We start from the raw sequence: 17,069 nt of genomic DNA on the forward strand, positions 1-17,069 counted from the left end.
CTATTTAATTTTTATAATATAATATATTATATTGGGTTAAATATATGTATTTTGGGATATATAGAATATTTAAATTAAATGGCACATACCTGTACGAAGAAGGAAATAAAAGAAACGAAAACCCGAGGGGTTATCTTCTTTGCATCCGTAGATTCGATTTGAGCCAAACCAAATTTCCTCCAATCAGATCCGCCGCCTGCATCCTCCGGTGAGGCTCACTAATTTTCACCTACACATTATAAATCTTATCTTTCTTGTAAGATTTCTGAATCGACGTTTTTACTACAGTTCTTTATCGGCTTGTCACATTTTCCGCCGTTAGATCGATTGACTTGGCCGAAATCTTTTGAATTTTTTTTTAAAAAAAAAAACGGTAAAAATATAAATATATATATTTAAACAGCTTTAATTTGTCGGTTTATTTCAACCTATCTTTACAGGCATTACCCCATGATAGATTTAAAGATTTTCATTTATCAATATATGCGGGGTCCACTAAAAAAAATGAACCCCACATTTATTGGTAAATGTCCACCGTTAAATCTACTTCAAGGCAGTCACTTACCAATTTTATAATGTCTGGGCTTGTTTACAAATAACTTGTCTTTCGTGGGTGAAAGTAGAATATCTCGAAATCTTGAGGGCTCGGACGATAAAGGCTCACATTTCGTCGTTGCCGATCTCTCTAGCTTTCTTTCTTCCCATTGTCTCTGTAATTCGGTGCCTAGGGTTTTGTCTCACGAAACAAACTGCGAGATTCAGGTGGCCATCTCCTTCTCTCTCTATCTCTCAGTAGCAAGATCCTCTAGATTCTGTATCATTACCTATCACTTTGATTTTACTGGAGGAGAGGAACGATAATCTACTAATCCGGAGATTGATATTTTTCTACTTACTGCGAGCTTGTAAGCCGCTGGTTTTTTTTATCTTCGATGCTTTTTATTGGTATAACCCGTGAATTCTGGTTTGCATAGTTTTTCGTGTATGTTTTATTACAGGAGTGCAATAGTTTTTATTGTTTATGCGCTTCAAGGTATCATTTTTCCACATTTCGTTTCAAATTGATTGAGCACGCATCTACATTTTCAAGTTGTAAGAATGATAAAACCGATTCTTTAGTTTGACAAAAAATTATCGTGTACTGAAAGTCTCTTGTGGTTTTCGAGTTCTCTCTATAGCTGAATAAAGAGGTTCGGATCAAGAATTAGAAACAATATCAGTCATATTTGTTGATTTTTTAAAACTGGAAAACAGTTGCCTGAAGCTCTTGATGATTGGCTGTGCAGAATTAGTAGATATAGTGTTCTCTCTACCAACTTATCACCCAAGATTGTGGCAAAATAGGTATTCAAACACTATAATCGAAACGTAATCATGTGTAAGGAGGTATAAGTCTTGTATCAATTCACGGATAAGAAGTTAATTATTTATTGTTGAGTGGTTGCAGATTTAGCAGCAGGTAAAAAACGCCTATCAATTCTTTATTGTTATGCAAGAAATCCAACTAGGTTGCAGTTTGGATTGGAGGATTTGTTTTTGAAAGAGGTATTTGAAATGAATCCATATTGAGATGAATTTGAAATTCATCCCAATGATTTAAAGAACAATTATTTGAAGATTTGAAATCCATTGTCAAATGGATTTACCCACACAAACCAGTGGATTTGTTAATATGAATTTGAAATTGCTAGCTTCAAATCCATTAATTTAGATGCAACCTTAATATCCTGGCGTATCTCACAAGTCACAACTGCCCTCTTTTTGCATTTTGCAATTGAATGTACAAGTGTGAACTCTTGATTGTATTGGTGTTATTTGTTCCTTTAATCTTTCTTTTATGTTACATTCTCTATCAAGGTGAGGTGATGGTGTAGAACAAGTTAAACTTCTCCATAAGCGATTGATATTTTGATAATGATTTTTTGCTTCAATGTTTTGTTTTAACTGATGACGTTTTTCCATTTGATTTTTAACAACGGATGTACCTGCCTGTTGCCGCATATATTCAGTTATTGTTTTTATTATCCAGTCTTACAGTCAACTCATGTGTGCCAATATATACATATCATTTGTATTAAATATATATTGATTGTTCTAATGATTCTATATTTGCAGAGCTTCGAAATCTGTAAGTTGTGATCATGTCTTCATATCTCCCTGCCACTACTGATTCACTCATTCAGGCTGCTGAAGCCAAGGCTCCATCTGAGGCAATCTCAGTTCTGTACCAGATTCTTGAAAACCCCTCATCTTCTTCTGAAGCCTTACGAATAAAAGAACAAGCCATCACTAATATCTCGGATCTTCTTAGACAAGAGGGTCGAGCAGCTGAACTTCAAGACCTCCTCACCAAGCTACGGCCATTCTTTTCTTTGATCCCGAAGGCAAAAACTGCAAAGATTGTCCGTAGTATTGTTGATGCAGTTGCCAAAATCCCTGGCACATCTGATCTCCAGATCACACTTTGCAAAGAAATAGTACAATGGACACGTGCTGAGAAACGAACTTTTCTCCGTCAGCGAATTGAGGCAAGGCTTGCAGCCCTCTTGATGGACAATAAGGAATTTTCTGAAGCATTGAATCTCCTTTCAGGTCTTATTAAGGAGGTAAGAAGATTAGATGACAAGCTGCTGCTTGTAGAAATAGACTTACTTGAGAGCAAACTTCATTTCTCTCTGCGGAACCTTCCCAAAGCCAAGGCTGCACTTACAGCAGCTAGGACAGCTGCCAATGCCATATATGTCCCTCCGGCTCTGCAGGGTACTATAGATTTGCAGAGTGGGATTCTGCACGCTGAGGAAAAGGACTACAAAACTGCTTACAGTTACTTCTTTGAAGCATTTGAAGCATTCAACGCCCTTGAAGATCGCCAGGCCATATTCAGTCTCAAATATATGTTACTATGCAAAATTATGGTTAATCAGGCTGATGACGTGGCAGGAATCATATCATCCCCTAAAGTAGGTTTACAATACCAAGGACCGGAACTTGATGCAATGCGAGCTGTTGCCGATGCGCATTCAAAACGCTCACTCAAGCTCTTTGAAACCGCGCTTCAGAATTTCAAGACTCAGTTGGACGAAGACCCGATTGTTCACAGGCACCTTTCCTCCCTTTATGACACTCTGTTGGAGCAAAATCTTTGCAGGTTGATTGAGCCCTTTTCAAGAGTTGAGATTGCACATATCGCAGAGTTGATTGAGCTGCCATCTCACCATGTGGAAAAGAAACTCTCTCAGATGATTCTGGACAAGAAATTTGCAGGAACTCTAGACCAAGGTGCTGGATGCCTAATCATATTTGACGATCCCAAAACTGATGCAATCTATCCCGCAACTCTGGAAACTATTTCAAATATGGGAAAGGTTGTGGATAGCCTTTATATGAGGTCTGCTAAAATAATGACATGAGAATCACATCAAGGAACTTTAAATTTTCTCGGTACCAATTTCTTTTGTGCCATTTCAAGACAAAACGACTTATTTTCGAATTCCTTTCTGGCATCATCATCCTAATGTTTGACCTCTTGTCTGTATTATTTCTGTACTGACTGGTGGTCAATTCACCATTATCGGACATATCGAGGTGTTGATTACAAGTCATGTTTGATAATTCATTTGATTTCTTTCGTGAAGCATGAATGCATGTTGTAGATGAATCCATGCCTATAAAACTAGCTCAAGATCAACCAATCAAGTGTGCAACAGACCAAATACCGATTTCATTTGGACATGTTTCAAGACATCCGATAATCTGATTCAATATATTTTCTAACCAATTGCCGACGTCTGAATTGAATTCTCATCCAAAATCGATCCTGACCGTCCCTGGTTCCTTTTTTTGTTTTCCCTATCTTTGGGGCATACCTTGTCCGTGATTTTTATTATTCATTGTTTTTCTTGAATCAAATGATGGATGAAATCCCCACATTGAGAGGGTGGAAGCACAGAGAAAGTGGGAAAATGAACATATATCAAAGAAATTATTGATAAGAAGAAAGCAACAGGTCATTGTATATGCTGTTCTCACTTTCTTTGCTTCATTCATCATCAAGATCCATTTTGTATGATTAACACGTTACAGGTGGTCCAAGTAGCTATTTTTGACATTTTGGGAAAAGATCTTACTAAAGCATCTTTTAAATCGTTTTTAGCCGGTCAATTGATTCACTCATGTAACGATACATAATTTTTTGGACAATGAGTAATCTCCACTTAAAACAAGAAAATGACACCGATCAAGATGAACAAATATGATGCAGCAGATCAAGTCAAGATGCTATGTTATCAAGATAAACGCAGCAGAATCAAATTAGTAAAAAAAGTGATGAACAAAGAGTAAGCAGAAGCGATCAAGATGCTATGTTATCAACTAATATACGTTGTTGTAGTAGTAGTAGTAGTAGTAGTAACTTTCCTTAAAAAAGCATTTTGACATCATGTTTATAGGCCGGTACTGCAGGAAAATTAATCCTACAAGATGTGTTCGGAGAAAGTGCAATCCAACAAAACAAAGTGAAATAGATTAAGGAACATGAGAAAATTGGTCATCCAACATCCTCAGATAATTGTCCCACTTGGGATCAAAGCATCCTTAATCACAGTCACAATGCCACTCTTGATGAAGTACCCATCTGTCTCTCTAGCTGCCTCTTGCACATTGTCACTATTAATTATCTGCAAAATAATTGCCACAGCCATTAAGCACCATCTCAACGTTCGAAAATTAGCATCCTCTGATCAACAGAATAAGATCTATGGATATCACCAGAAATAAGCATTCAAGATAATCTACCTTGACATAGTCTCCAATGCGGGCATTTTTGTCGATGATCGCCCTCTTGATGTGAGATTCCCTGCCAATACCTATTGGCACACTACCTTTTGCAGCCAAGAGTCTTCTGTCTGCATCAGTCTGGTGAAGAGGAAAAAGCAAGATTACCACCAGGACTATGAGATAGTCTGAGATAGCATTTTCATACGAGAATGCATGGTGCAATTTGTCCAAGCTCACTAGAATTCAATCTGACATCGAGAAAGTACAAGGGAATGCCCGGTTTTGTCCAGTATTTTCTGGGAAATGTATTTCTCGAAAATGAATCGATGAATGCGATGTCTGTTTGGTTATAATTTTGGAAGGAAACATCTATTATAAATGTCATGTCAAGTCATAATGTGTTGGTTATTTATTTCTTTGAATGTTATACGACTGTTTTACAAGATAATGTATCGTGTTAACATATAGCATAGTGAGAGAGTTATTTTGGGTATTGATAAAAGGTTGAATATAAAATAATGTTGTATTGGGAAATGTGAAAATGAGTAGAAAATATCTTTTAGAATTGGATACGTTTTTTTATGTTTCAGCAAAACGAGAATCTTTTCGGGAAAGAAACAAACATTGCCTGAGCTTGTTTACTCTATCAATACCTCATAATAATCAGCTCCCATCAACAGGGTGTCTTCTATAATCGCACCCTCGGAGATGCATGATCGCAGACCAATCACAGAATGGTGAATCTTGCAGTTCTGCGAAGATTACAAGCCAGCATTCAAGTTAAGCTCATTATGGTCTTCATCATCTTCCTTTGATTCTATGAGATGTAAAATCTTACCTTTATTACACAGCCCTCACCGATGACACTGTCGGTAACATCAGCATTAAGCATTTTGGAAGGTGGCAAGTAGCGAGGTTGCGTGTAAATTGGAGAAGAACGGTCATAAAAACTGCAGATAAAATAAAATGAGAATCTAGGTCAGTTGGTGCAGTGTTAGGATGATGATTTTTTATTTATTACAATCAGATGTTTCGGAAACTGGCCTGAAATCTGGGACTGGCTTCTTGGTGATTCCTAAATTGGCATTGTAAAAGGCCTCAATAGTTCCAATGTCTTCCCAGTAACCATCAAATAAATAGGCTTGAACCTGAAACACAAAAGATTAAAACAGAGAGGAAGTACTGATGTATTAGATTATGAGTTGCTCGTGGATCAGGAAAACATCTTTAACTATGACTTACCCTCATGCCAACAGAAGTAGCACCTGGAATAACCTCACTTCCAAAATCATTGGCTGCAGGGAACTTGTCACGCAACAAACTAAGCATCACATCCTTACTAAAAACATAGATACCCATACTCGCAATGAAAGGCATTTCCTTTGCTCTTTTGTCATCAAGGCCTAAAATTGTGGTGTCAACCTAGAATAATCAAGAAAGACGGATGAATATAAGGGGCCAGTCATTTAGACCCTCAATAAATGTTAGAAGAGCCAGTATAATATGATGATTAATCCATATTTATACCTTCATTGCCCTTAGTTGTTCTCCCTTTGGCTTCTCGGCAAATTCTATTATCCTTCCTTCTTCATCTATTTTCATTAGACCAAATGCAGTAGCACGTTGTTCATCCATTGGCAGTGCAGCAACTGTAATATCAGCATCGGTTTCTCTGTGGGCTTGGATGAATCTCTCATAATCCATACGATACAAGTGATCTCCAGCAAGAATCAAGAATTCGAGAACGTCGTGTTCTTCAAAAAGCCATAGATATTGCCTAATAGCATCAGCAGTGCCCTAAAATATCCGTAGCAAATAAATCAATAAGAATTTAACATTTTATATCTTCTCAAGCGTATTCCATTTGACTTGGAGTCTTCAGAGAAAAGAAGATTTTTGAAGGAGTAATCAATGTTGTCTGACAAATTGAATGCAAATTACATCAAGTTTTAGACACATTGCCCCCTAACAAGATTGCACGGTAAGCACGTGTTTTACCATTGTTCTTACCTGGAACCAGTTAGGATTTTCAGGGCTCTGCTGGGCAGCAAGAACTTCAACAAACCCTTCATTCTTATAACCACCCATATTACTTGCATATGCCCGTGATAAGTGGCGATTAAGGGATGCAGAATTGAATTGCGTGAGGACATAGATCTTTGATATATTGCTGTTCATACAGTTACTAACAGGAATATCAATCAAGCGATAGTTTGCACCCAAAGGGACAGCGGGTTTCGCTCTTTTCTTGGTAAGAGGATATAGTCGAGTCCCCGCTCCACCTCCAAGAATAATTCCCAGAACACTCTGCACGAGCAAACATCAAGAAAAATTTATTTGATCGGTGACATGCTAAATCACAAACTCATGTATTAGATCATTAGTTGGAGAAATGGAGCTCTTTGAACCATCTTCCACCAAAGAACTTGCAAGCGTAATCTAGAGGTATTATTGTTAGATGAACCAAAACTTCTCAGAATCCAATGCTCCACGAGCAAGAAAAAAACTATATAGTGCTTAAACCACCATATTTTTGCAATATTTGGTTTTGATGACAGACGTTAACAGATATTCAGCCTTTTACCACTCAAGTTAAGATGATATCTAAGTCCTTCCTTCATACAGTCATACAGGGAGCAAACATGCAAGTTACATCCACTACCATATGCTTAGATTTTTATCACTCAACGTCTAAAAACAATAATCTAAAGTCTCGAGGTAGATGCGAGAAGAAGTTACAATGTGATTATTAGAATATAATTTGAGATGAAGGTATGTAAGTAATGTGCAGAATCATAGATAATGATGAATATCTAAACAACGGGTAAAACAGTTTCAAGAATTCTGTAAAGATCCTTCCTTTGGGCAAGAAAATCAACTCTTATTGCTCATTCTTAGAAATGGGATTCTCCATGTTCCAACCTAAAACGACTCGATCTTCATTTAACTAGGGATAATTTTAAATAAAAAATACCATGCGCTTTAATAACACTCAGTATATATACACCTATTGTGAGAATCAAAATATACAACAACTTCAAGATAAACAATGAATCCCTCATAATGCCTTCGATGGAATTACAACAAAGTTCATTTACAGCTTTATTCACTTTGAATGATGCATTTCACTCGAATCAAGATACACAGCATCATGCATTTTTTAGAACACCGGCTCAATCTGTGTGCATCCTTATAGAAATAAATTAATACGAAATAACTTCAAGACACAGCAAAATTATCAAGAAAACGCCAGACAAAACTGAATGAAGAACAATTTCAAAAAATTAAAGAGAAAAACACCATGTCCCTTGAGTCATGATACAGACCACCGTGCTAATTAAGAACAACCCAAAACTTACACATCACTCATTCTAAGAATCAATCAAAATATAACAATTTCATGACCCAAAAGAAAAAAAAGAATCCCAGATCAGCCAAAGTATGGGAATCAAATTCCAACAAAGCTCAATAAAATCAACAAAATTCCAACCAAAAGCCACAACATTGAGAAAATTAAGGAAACACAAATCAGCAACTGAGAAAGAACACATACAGAACTAGCATCAGGATCAAGACAAGTCTGGGAAGAGCTAGAATCAGAAACAGCTTTTGGAGAAACCACATGGGTAACCGGCATTCTTCTCCTCCCATCAACTCTACTGCTTTCTCTACAATTCACGCCAACAGAACCCCCAAACAGATCCGATTTGGATGCACTAAAACCGGGCTTAAACTGCAGCTTGCCCTGTCCATTCAAATCAAAGGACGATGATACTGAAAACCCACAAATTTTCTTGAATCCGATGGGCGACGACGATGCCACAGCCGCCATTTTTGCTCTCCCCCACCCACACACCAACTACACTCGAATTCCGCAGTATAATACTAATTAATAATTAACAATGGGGACTTGGGAGTGTGTGTAGAGAAATGGATTCAATGGAGATGATTTGATAACGACTGAGAAATATGGGCAGATGTATGCCACTTATATTCTTTAAAAATTATTCATTTGCTTTTATTTTATTTACACTTGTTCTTTTTTTCCTGGAAGGATATTGTTGCTGATTCTTGCCTTTCGTAGCTCCGGCAAGATCTTGGGAATATGCCCACTTTACTATTTTCTTAATTGTAATTACTATATTTTAATTACACAGATAAACAGCAGATCACTATTCACTTATGGCTAATCATTGATTGTCATTTTTTTTTTGAGTTGAATCATTGATTGTCATTAGTATTAGTAAATAGGTAAACGGAGTGGTGTAGAAAACATTAGACCTTTTGTGTACGGAAAATTATCTGCTTGGCACGTGGCAAAAACTTCAAACATATTATATTATAATGTAGATTATGTTTAATAAAACAAAACACATACTGTGTAAAGTTAATATTCCATAATTAATATGCATTGATATTGATTTGTTTATTTTTTTTCATATAAAATTATAGAACACTGTGTTATAATGTTAGAGGAGTGCATCTTTAGGTTTGAGTCATTTTTTTATTAAAAAAATAATTATAAGAAATTTGTGTGTCTAGCTTGGAACATCTGTGATTCAATGATTCCCACGCGAAAAGGATATTTTTAAAACTAAATATAAAGAAATAATAATAATAATAATAACAACAAAAATAATAAATTTAAAATATTTGTAACATAATAAATTATAGAGTTAAACTATCCTAAATAATTCATTTTAAATAGCATCCATCTTATCATTATGGCAACACAAAAAATAGCATCCATCTTATCATTATGGCAACACAAATATTAACTAAAATCAAAAAACTCGATTATTTTGCCCAGTAATATTCTGAGAAATGTATTTCTCGTGGGCCTAAAAACCACTAGAGTGTTTGTGTTTTCTTAACTACTTCATGTAACAATTTAAATTTTTTTGGATATTTATAAAATATACAGTAATCAGTGCCTCCTTATTAACTCCTTAAAAAAAAACTAATTTAATAAACCTCGGGGTTTTTGTAACGCGATCAATCCATTAATTTTTTTTCCTTGTGATATAACTTACCGAAAATAACACTTCCATTTAGAAAACCTTATTATTTGGGGACTATGATGAGAAGCCCAATTGAATACAACATGAAAACTGATTATATACTAAATGGGCTGAGATGTCCATTCCTGGGCCTCATCAGATCCAGCCCAATAATGATGTTAAGGTTCCGTTTGATATCAAAAGTCAAATTAAAAAAACATTTTTTTTTAAAAAAAAATGTTTTTTTAGTTAATAAGACCTGCAAAACAATTTCACAAGAATTCTTTTGATGAAAATAACTATTTTGAACAATCAACTGCCAGTCTGCCACAGCTCGGGGGACTCGTTGGGAAGTTAAACGGCTTATGAATTTTACAACATTGCCCCGATCACGTTTCGTCACTGAATAATATTGATGGTCAAATATGTAACTTAAAGAAACTGAATTCGTGGGTCTCTTTGAATGGTCGCATTTTGCTTCAATGTCATCCAATCTCGTGGGCCTAAACTAAAACCCATTTTATAATTTTTCAAGTTGCTCAAATAAGGTACATGGTTATGGGACAAAAATATCACCTGCAGTTTCTCATAAGGCCATAACCCACTTGAATAATATTCAATACAACAGCATGTTAGGCCTCTAAGGGGATGTTCAAGTTGATGGAGTAGGTGAATTCTTGGCCATAGGTTAGGAGTTCGATTTTCCCTGCCAACATCTTCTTGGACTAATCTGTCACACAGGGCTTGCCTAGTGTGGTTTACCTGACTAACATAGTTTGCAGGTTATTGCGTTAGTCGGGGGTTTACCCAGAACGCATCAAAAGATAGCGGCGGCGAGTTCCCACATCACAAAAAAAAATACAACAATATGTTAGGAATACATGACCCGGACAATGCACCATGTTAAGGATCTTCCATAATTGCCTAAAGTTATACATTATATGCTAGACTCGGTCTTATTTTTCGCGTCTTTTACAACACAAAATTAATTAGGTGGTTTTCTCAATATGTGCATGTCTCATGAGTACGTACAACCTGAATGGGGACAGATGGACAAGAAATGGTGTGACGAGTGACGACGCAGAGTAGAAGAAAATATTTTGAAATCGTTTCGTAATTAGCTATTGTCATTATCCTCAAGCATTGTTCTAAAAAAACGAGATTAAACGGGATTAAACGTGAAACGTGATGAAAACGCTAAAAGTCATGTAAAAACAGGTAAAAACTAACTTTAAGTTGACCATATTAAACGTGATTAAATGTGTTTAATCGAGATTAAACGTGATTTTTGTAAAAAAAAAATTAAATTTTTTAATTTTTTAAAATAAATTATATCAATTTAAAAATCTCAAAATAAAACCATTTTTTTCAAAATAAAAAAATAAATCCGGTCATATATTTTTCAAAACTTTTTTCTTCAAAATTCTTGTGTTTTGGGTAATATTTAAAATTTTTGATGCGGTCTAGCTATAAACATTGCTAAAAATTATAATTTTGATATTTTTTTTGCTTTTAAAAATTTGAGAAATTGTGTGTTACTATTAAATTTATTATATATGTGTTATTTAGCCTATATATTGGTAATAGATAATTAAAATTTTAATAAAAGCTTAAAACGTTTTTCCACGTTTTAACTTATATTAAACACGTTTAAACTTGTGAATTTTGAAACTTGATCCCGACGTTTCGCCGTGTTTCGCATTTTTTAAAATCTTGTCCTCAAGTGCTTGTGTGCCAACAGGGGCGTAGCTAGGATTTTGAAATAGAGGAGGCTGGAAAATTAAAATTTTAAGCTAGATGGATGAGTCATGAGAGTCACAAAGCGTGCGATGAATTGTTTTTACCATCTGTGGCTGTTTCGGAGTGAATTGAAGAGAAACAGATTATTTTTTTAAGGGAGATAATTAAATTGTTAAAATAGAGTTCAGATAACATAAAATAATTAGGTGGGCTTTGGTAAAATTATGAACTACACCTATATATATATGTATTAAAAAAAATTGGGGTCTTTGCTGGGCTTTAGCCCACCCAAGCCCATACATACAATACGCCCCTGGGACAATAGTTAGTACGTACTTAAGCTATAAAATTTCTGAACTCGGATACATAAAAACTTTATTATTGAAAAAGATATATGTGGAACTTGCGACTTTGAAGAGCCAAAAAGCCCTTTGATGACCTTTTTACTTTGTGAGTGGAATCTGTTGAGTTTGAACTAATTAGTTGTGCGATATCTTCATTAGTATATACGATGGAAAATATAAACTTAGTCCAATATGATAGAAAATAAATTGCATTGTTTGATTTGCACAATGTGACCATTGCATCAAAGATTAATAAAGACAAAGTCTGTAGTTCACAAGGTCCAAAATAAACCTGTCTCTAATGTTCACAACGGGCACCTGCAGGAATATACTGTGGAAGATTCCGTGGCCGGTCAACGTCCAATTCTTTGTCATCTTATATCCATTTTGGCCTTAGGCGGGCAGCGGGCAGCCCTCCACCCAGCTGACCGCTCGAAGCTTTAATTGTATTGGGGAGAATTATGACAACTGTCCAAAACCACAGTGGTAACAAACTAACAATCGACTGGTTGGTTGAAGCTCTTTTAAGTTTTGACATAATAATTTTTTATTATTATAAATACTCTCAAACACATTATATTTGATGGAATATAATAAAATTAAGATGCAATAGTCTAAGGAATATTTTTTCAACCGCTATAAAAAAAAATGATTTTTCACTTAAATTTAAACATCATTTTTTTAACCCTGAATTTCGCTTTTGTTTATGTTCAATTTAATTGAAATACAAAATTATCTTTTACTTTCATTTACACAACCAACACTATCTTTACAAACACTTCAATATAAGATTTTTTTTTGTATTTCATTACAAATTATTTTATAATAATTTATATATCAATATGCAACGACCCTAACTCTAATATTAATAAATAAATATGCGGAATTTTTTTTTTATACTTATTAAATAAAATATGTACATACATGCCCATACATATATGCACAGAATTAAAAGTTTTAAAATAATTAAATAAATAAATAACTTAAATATAATGCATTCTTTAATAGAATAAATATCTGAGTCAAACATTTAATTAAAAATACTGCATAATTAAAAATGAGTAAATTCTGCATGCACTGAAAATATTTAATAAAATATTCTAAACTCACAACCACTGAAAAATAATAAAAATGTATCATGCTAAAATATTCAAAAACATGCAAGGTGACTCAGACATCTATCACGGTCACGGGGTCACTGCATGTCCGCTCATACATCCTCGCCTCCGGTGGGAGCTACATCCTCCTCTATGTACTCACCTACACCATACGAGTATAGTGAGCCTAGAGGCCCAACATGCTAACATAACAAGGGTTTAAAATAATTTAAATCAATTTCATACTAATACATACGTATACATGAGCATGCTTAAAAATATCATAACATAACATAACTTACATTAACTTAAAAAAATAACATAATACATAACATTGTTGAGCAAATTAATTTTCTAACATAGCATGGTTGTATCCATAGTGTAACCTTAAATCATACATTAAATACTGATCAGCGTGGAAACCAACGTACGTGGCCGGTGACGAATCACCTCTTAAATTGGCAGTAAACTGCCCTTCAATCATATGGGGACGAATCCCCCTTAAATTGTCACACTACTTCAACTTCCAACATAAAATATTTTCTTGCTCAACCTTAAACATTAAATCATGCATAAAATATTATTTCATGAATGCATGTACTTGAATAAAATGTGTGTCCTTCATATATATTTAATTTAATTTCTTACTAACATATAAATATTAAAATAACTTCAATGCATAAAAATAATTAAATATATAATCAGGACACATGCAAATTTCTCATGGATCATACTGGACTGCTGGCCCTAACACTCAAGCCCATTTACTTAAATTTGGTCCATTAACATACTTAAGCCCAATATCTTAAATTTTAAGCCCAAATAAAATTATTCTAAGCCCAATTAAATTAATTCAAAGCCCATAAAACATTCTAGGCCCAATAACAACTTAAACTGGCCCAATGGGCCCAAAAGCCCAAAGACTGGCCCAATAACTTTTATGGGCTCAAAAGCCCATAAAATTCATGGACTAACTTAATTAAAATTTTAAAAGCCCAAATAAAATTATTTGGGAGTCCAAATAATTTTATTTCTAATTAATTGGCCCAAAAACCAATTAATTCATAAAATACTTTAAAATTAAAAAGACTCGAGCCCGGCCCACCTAACCCGGACCCGGACTCACTTGACCCGACCCTAGACCCTATTGACTTGACCCGGACCACCAACCCGACCCGGACCCATCACCTAACCCTAAACCCGATCGCCCCTCCTCCTATTCTGCTGCGGCCGTGAGCAGCAGCCACTCCATGGCTGCTGCCGGCCTGCTCCGGCAGCCCCTGGCCGGAGCGCCGCCGCCTAGACGTAGCCCACGTCTGGGTGGTGCTAACCTGCCCCAGCCCCCAGCCCCATGCAGTCCACGAAGCCAAAGCCGAAGCCTCTTCCCGAACCCTATTCTGCGCACCCCCAAGCACCCGATCTGCACCAGCTCCAATCTTGGGCTCGTTTGGCTCGAACCACTCGAGCCACTCGAGTCCAAGCCACCCTCCCTCAACCTATGAACCTCTGACCAGCAACCTAGACGCCCATAACCATAAAAACGTGAGCATGTCAATGAAAATCAAAGAGCCATGTGCATACAACCGAACAAACCCATCTTTTCTGAAAATTCTTTAAAGTTTTGATGCATACACCATAAACACACTATAATAACTGAGATGGTACGAAAATTAAAGAAAGAATCATGTCTTGCACCGTAGAATGGAAAGACGTAGGCGTAGATGACGATTCCGGGACGACGGGGCGACGAGAAACCTAGAAAAAAAACTTGAGGGGATCGGCTATGGAGTCCTTGGGACTGTCTCGACCGATGGAGAGGATGATGAATAGTGGGGTGTCGGCTGAGTGATGGAGGCGTGTGTGTGTGGGGTTGGGTAGATTAGGTTTAGGTTTTAATTAATAAAAATAGGTTTTAGGTAAATTAAAAATTATTAATAAGGATTTTAATATATAACATATATTGCTTAGAACTCTAATTAAAAAAAAAGAAACCTGATAAATAATTGAAATTCCCGAAATATTAATTTAGGGAATTTTTTAAAGATAATAAAAAGTCATTAAAATGGTTTAATTTGGATAAAAATGGACTCCTAAAATTATATAAAATTAAATACTTAAAATTTTGAGATAATAAAACTCAAAATAATATTTTAGGGCTCTAAAAAGACTCATAAAATAATTTGGGTGGAAAGTTGTCATCTCGTCCGTCCACGGTCCCGTCTACGCGATCAAATAATTAAAATACTAAAAATCATAAAAATTACTAATTATGGGTTAAATGCTTAAAAATAAATTAAATCATGCACAAATAATTCACATAATTATTTAACCCATAAATCTAAAATTTAAATAATTAAATATCCTAATTATTAATGCGGATTTACGTAATTAAAAATACCGGGTGTTACACAATAACTCAAACATACAAAAATTTTCAGTTCTGCGATTTTATTTTTAAACATTACTCACTCTTTAATTTTTGTGACTTCTTCACAATTTATAAATTTAAGTATAAGTTTATTCTGAGACGATATTAAAATTATATTCTTTAAACGGAGCGTTTTGAATCATAATTAAATAAAAATTAGTATTTTTTAATGAATCATAATTAAATAAAAATTAGTATTTTTTTAATGAATCAAGTCAAATAAGATATTCATATCATAAAATTGATTCATAACATCATCTCAAAACTTATTTCGTGTAAATTTGATCATATAATCGTTGATGGTTTATGGATTGCTCATTCGTGCGGGCTATATGTTGTTGTGGGCTAATAGCATCCGGACCCCCTGTAAAAATTCTAATTATCACAAAATCCCCTATAAAAATTTAATAGGCTAATATATCCTTGAATTTTTAAAATTTTTGCACATAGCCCCCTCCGACCTTTGTTGTAATTGCACGCGCCGTGAAAGCAATTGTTTATTATATTTTAATGTATTCTGACACATGATTTGACTTAATTATCATTTTATGTTATTTTCTTCCTTATACCATATTTTTATGCAATTTGTTTTGTCAAAAATATATCCTTAAATCTTCATTAGTCTTCATTTAAAAAAAATAAAAATTAAATGTATTTTAATGGTGGAGGATACATGTATTTTTTTTTATTTAATGACTGGAGGATACATTAATTAATTCTCAATAAAAATTCTATATTTGGAAAAACAACTTACAAAATTTGGATCAATTTATTACAAAAGAAACTAAAAATGTCAAAATAAATAAATAAATAAATAATGGTGGAGGATGCAAGAAGTCGAGAAGTACATGTGAAGCAATAGTTAATTCTTAAATATATTATATGACAAATATTCATGTTAATTAGAAAAAAACAAAAAAAAATAACATCGAAAATAATTTAAATATCCTGAGACAAAAATTTTATATTTTAAAAAAATATTATATATGTAAAAATTGAAAAATTTTGTCCTTATAATATTTTATATGCATCAATACTATTAATAATACTCAATTTAATTAATTTATTATAGTAATATTTTCTTTACGATATAAATTCTTATATTATATTTATATTATAAATTTTAGCTAACCTTAACAAACTGAAATAAAAAAACTTTTATATGTTAGCAACTGAAATTTTTAAAATAATATCACAATCTCTTATATCATATATATAAGTAAAAAGAAGATTTATTTTGATATTAAATTAAATGTATATTATCTTTACTATATTATAATTGATAAACCCATTAGACTAACTAACTTTGTTTATTTTAATAGATTTCCAAATTTATCCTTATAATTCTTTTAAATATATTCAATGATTAAAGGGTAAAAATGTAATTTAGGATTAAAAAACTCTCACATCTTATCCCCAGTTCCCACTATCCCACTATCTTAATTTTTAATTATTATTTTTATAAAATTATATTATTTGCACATGCAATCCATGTGCTTAGCGTACTAGTTGATATTATATCCCAAGTGCTAGTATAGATATGAAAAAATACGAGTCAAAGTTTTTTAAAAATACTGAAATATAAAAATTTTAATTTACAACATATTATCAAAGTTTGGGGAAAAAATTTTAATATTCAAAATTTATATTATTTTGTTATTATTTATATATTTAAATAAAATTA

General features: G+C 33.9%; 2 protein-coding genes across 3 annotated transcripts; one reads left to right on the top strand and one right to left on the bottom strand.

Moving 5' to 3' along the window:
• The first annotated feature begins 623 nt into the window (after window positions 1-623).
• On the top strand, window positions 624-3,616 carry LOC140888234 (26S proteasome non-ATPase regulatory subunit 11 homolog). Of its 2 annotated transcripts, none has more exons than XM_073295925.1 (2): window positions 624-762; window positions 2,116-3,616. In XM_073295925.1, exon 2 carries the CDS (start codon window positions 2,142-2,144, stop codon window positions 3,408-3,410), a length of 1,269 nt encoding a protein of 422 aa, XP_073152026.1. In that variant the 5' UTR covers window positions 624-762; window positions 2,116-2,141; the 3' UTR covers window positions 3,411-3,616. The 2 variants fall into 2 exon arrangements, with proteins under 2 accessions (XP_073152026.1, XP_073152032.1); XM_073295931.1 differs by having other exon boundaries at window positions 672-905.
• Window positions 3,617-4,393: 777 nt separating this feature from the next.
• Window positions 4,394-8,763, bottom strand: LOC140877216 (glucose-1-phosphate adenylyltransferase small subunit, chloroplastic/amyloplastic). Its single transcript, XM_073280749.1, has 9 exons — window positions 8,330-8,763; window positions 6,787-7,083; window positions 6,304-6,573; window positions 6,019-6,198; window positions 5,821-5,924; window positions 5,615-5,726; window positions 5,430-5,528; window positions 4,795-4,914; window positions 4,394-4,676 (listed from the first exon to the last, which is right to left on the bottom strand). Exons 1-9 carry the CDS (start codon window positions 8,606-8,608, stop codon window positions 4,560-4,562), a joined length of 1,578 nt encoding a protein of 525 aa, XP_073136850.1. The 5' UTR covers window positions 8,609-8,763; the 3' UTR covers window positions 4,394-4,559.
• Window positions 8,764-17,069: the final 8,306 nt, after the last annotated feature.

The sequence above is a fragment of the Henckelia pumila genome, chromosome 1 (assembly GCF_033568475.1).
Source record: "Henckelia pumila isolate YLH828 chromosome 1, ASM3356847v2, whole genome shotgun sequence".
Taxonomy (NCBI): Eukaryota; Viridiplantae; Streptophyta; class Magnoliopsida; order Lamiales; family Gesneriaceae; genus Henckelia; species Henckelia pumila.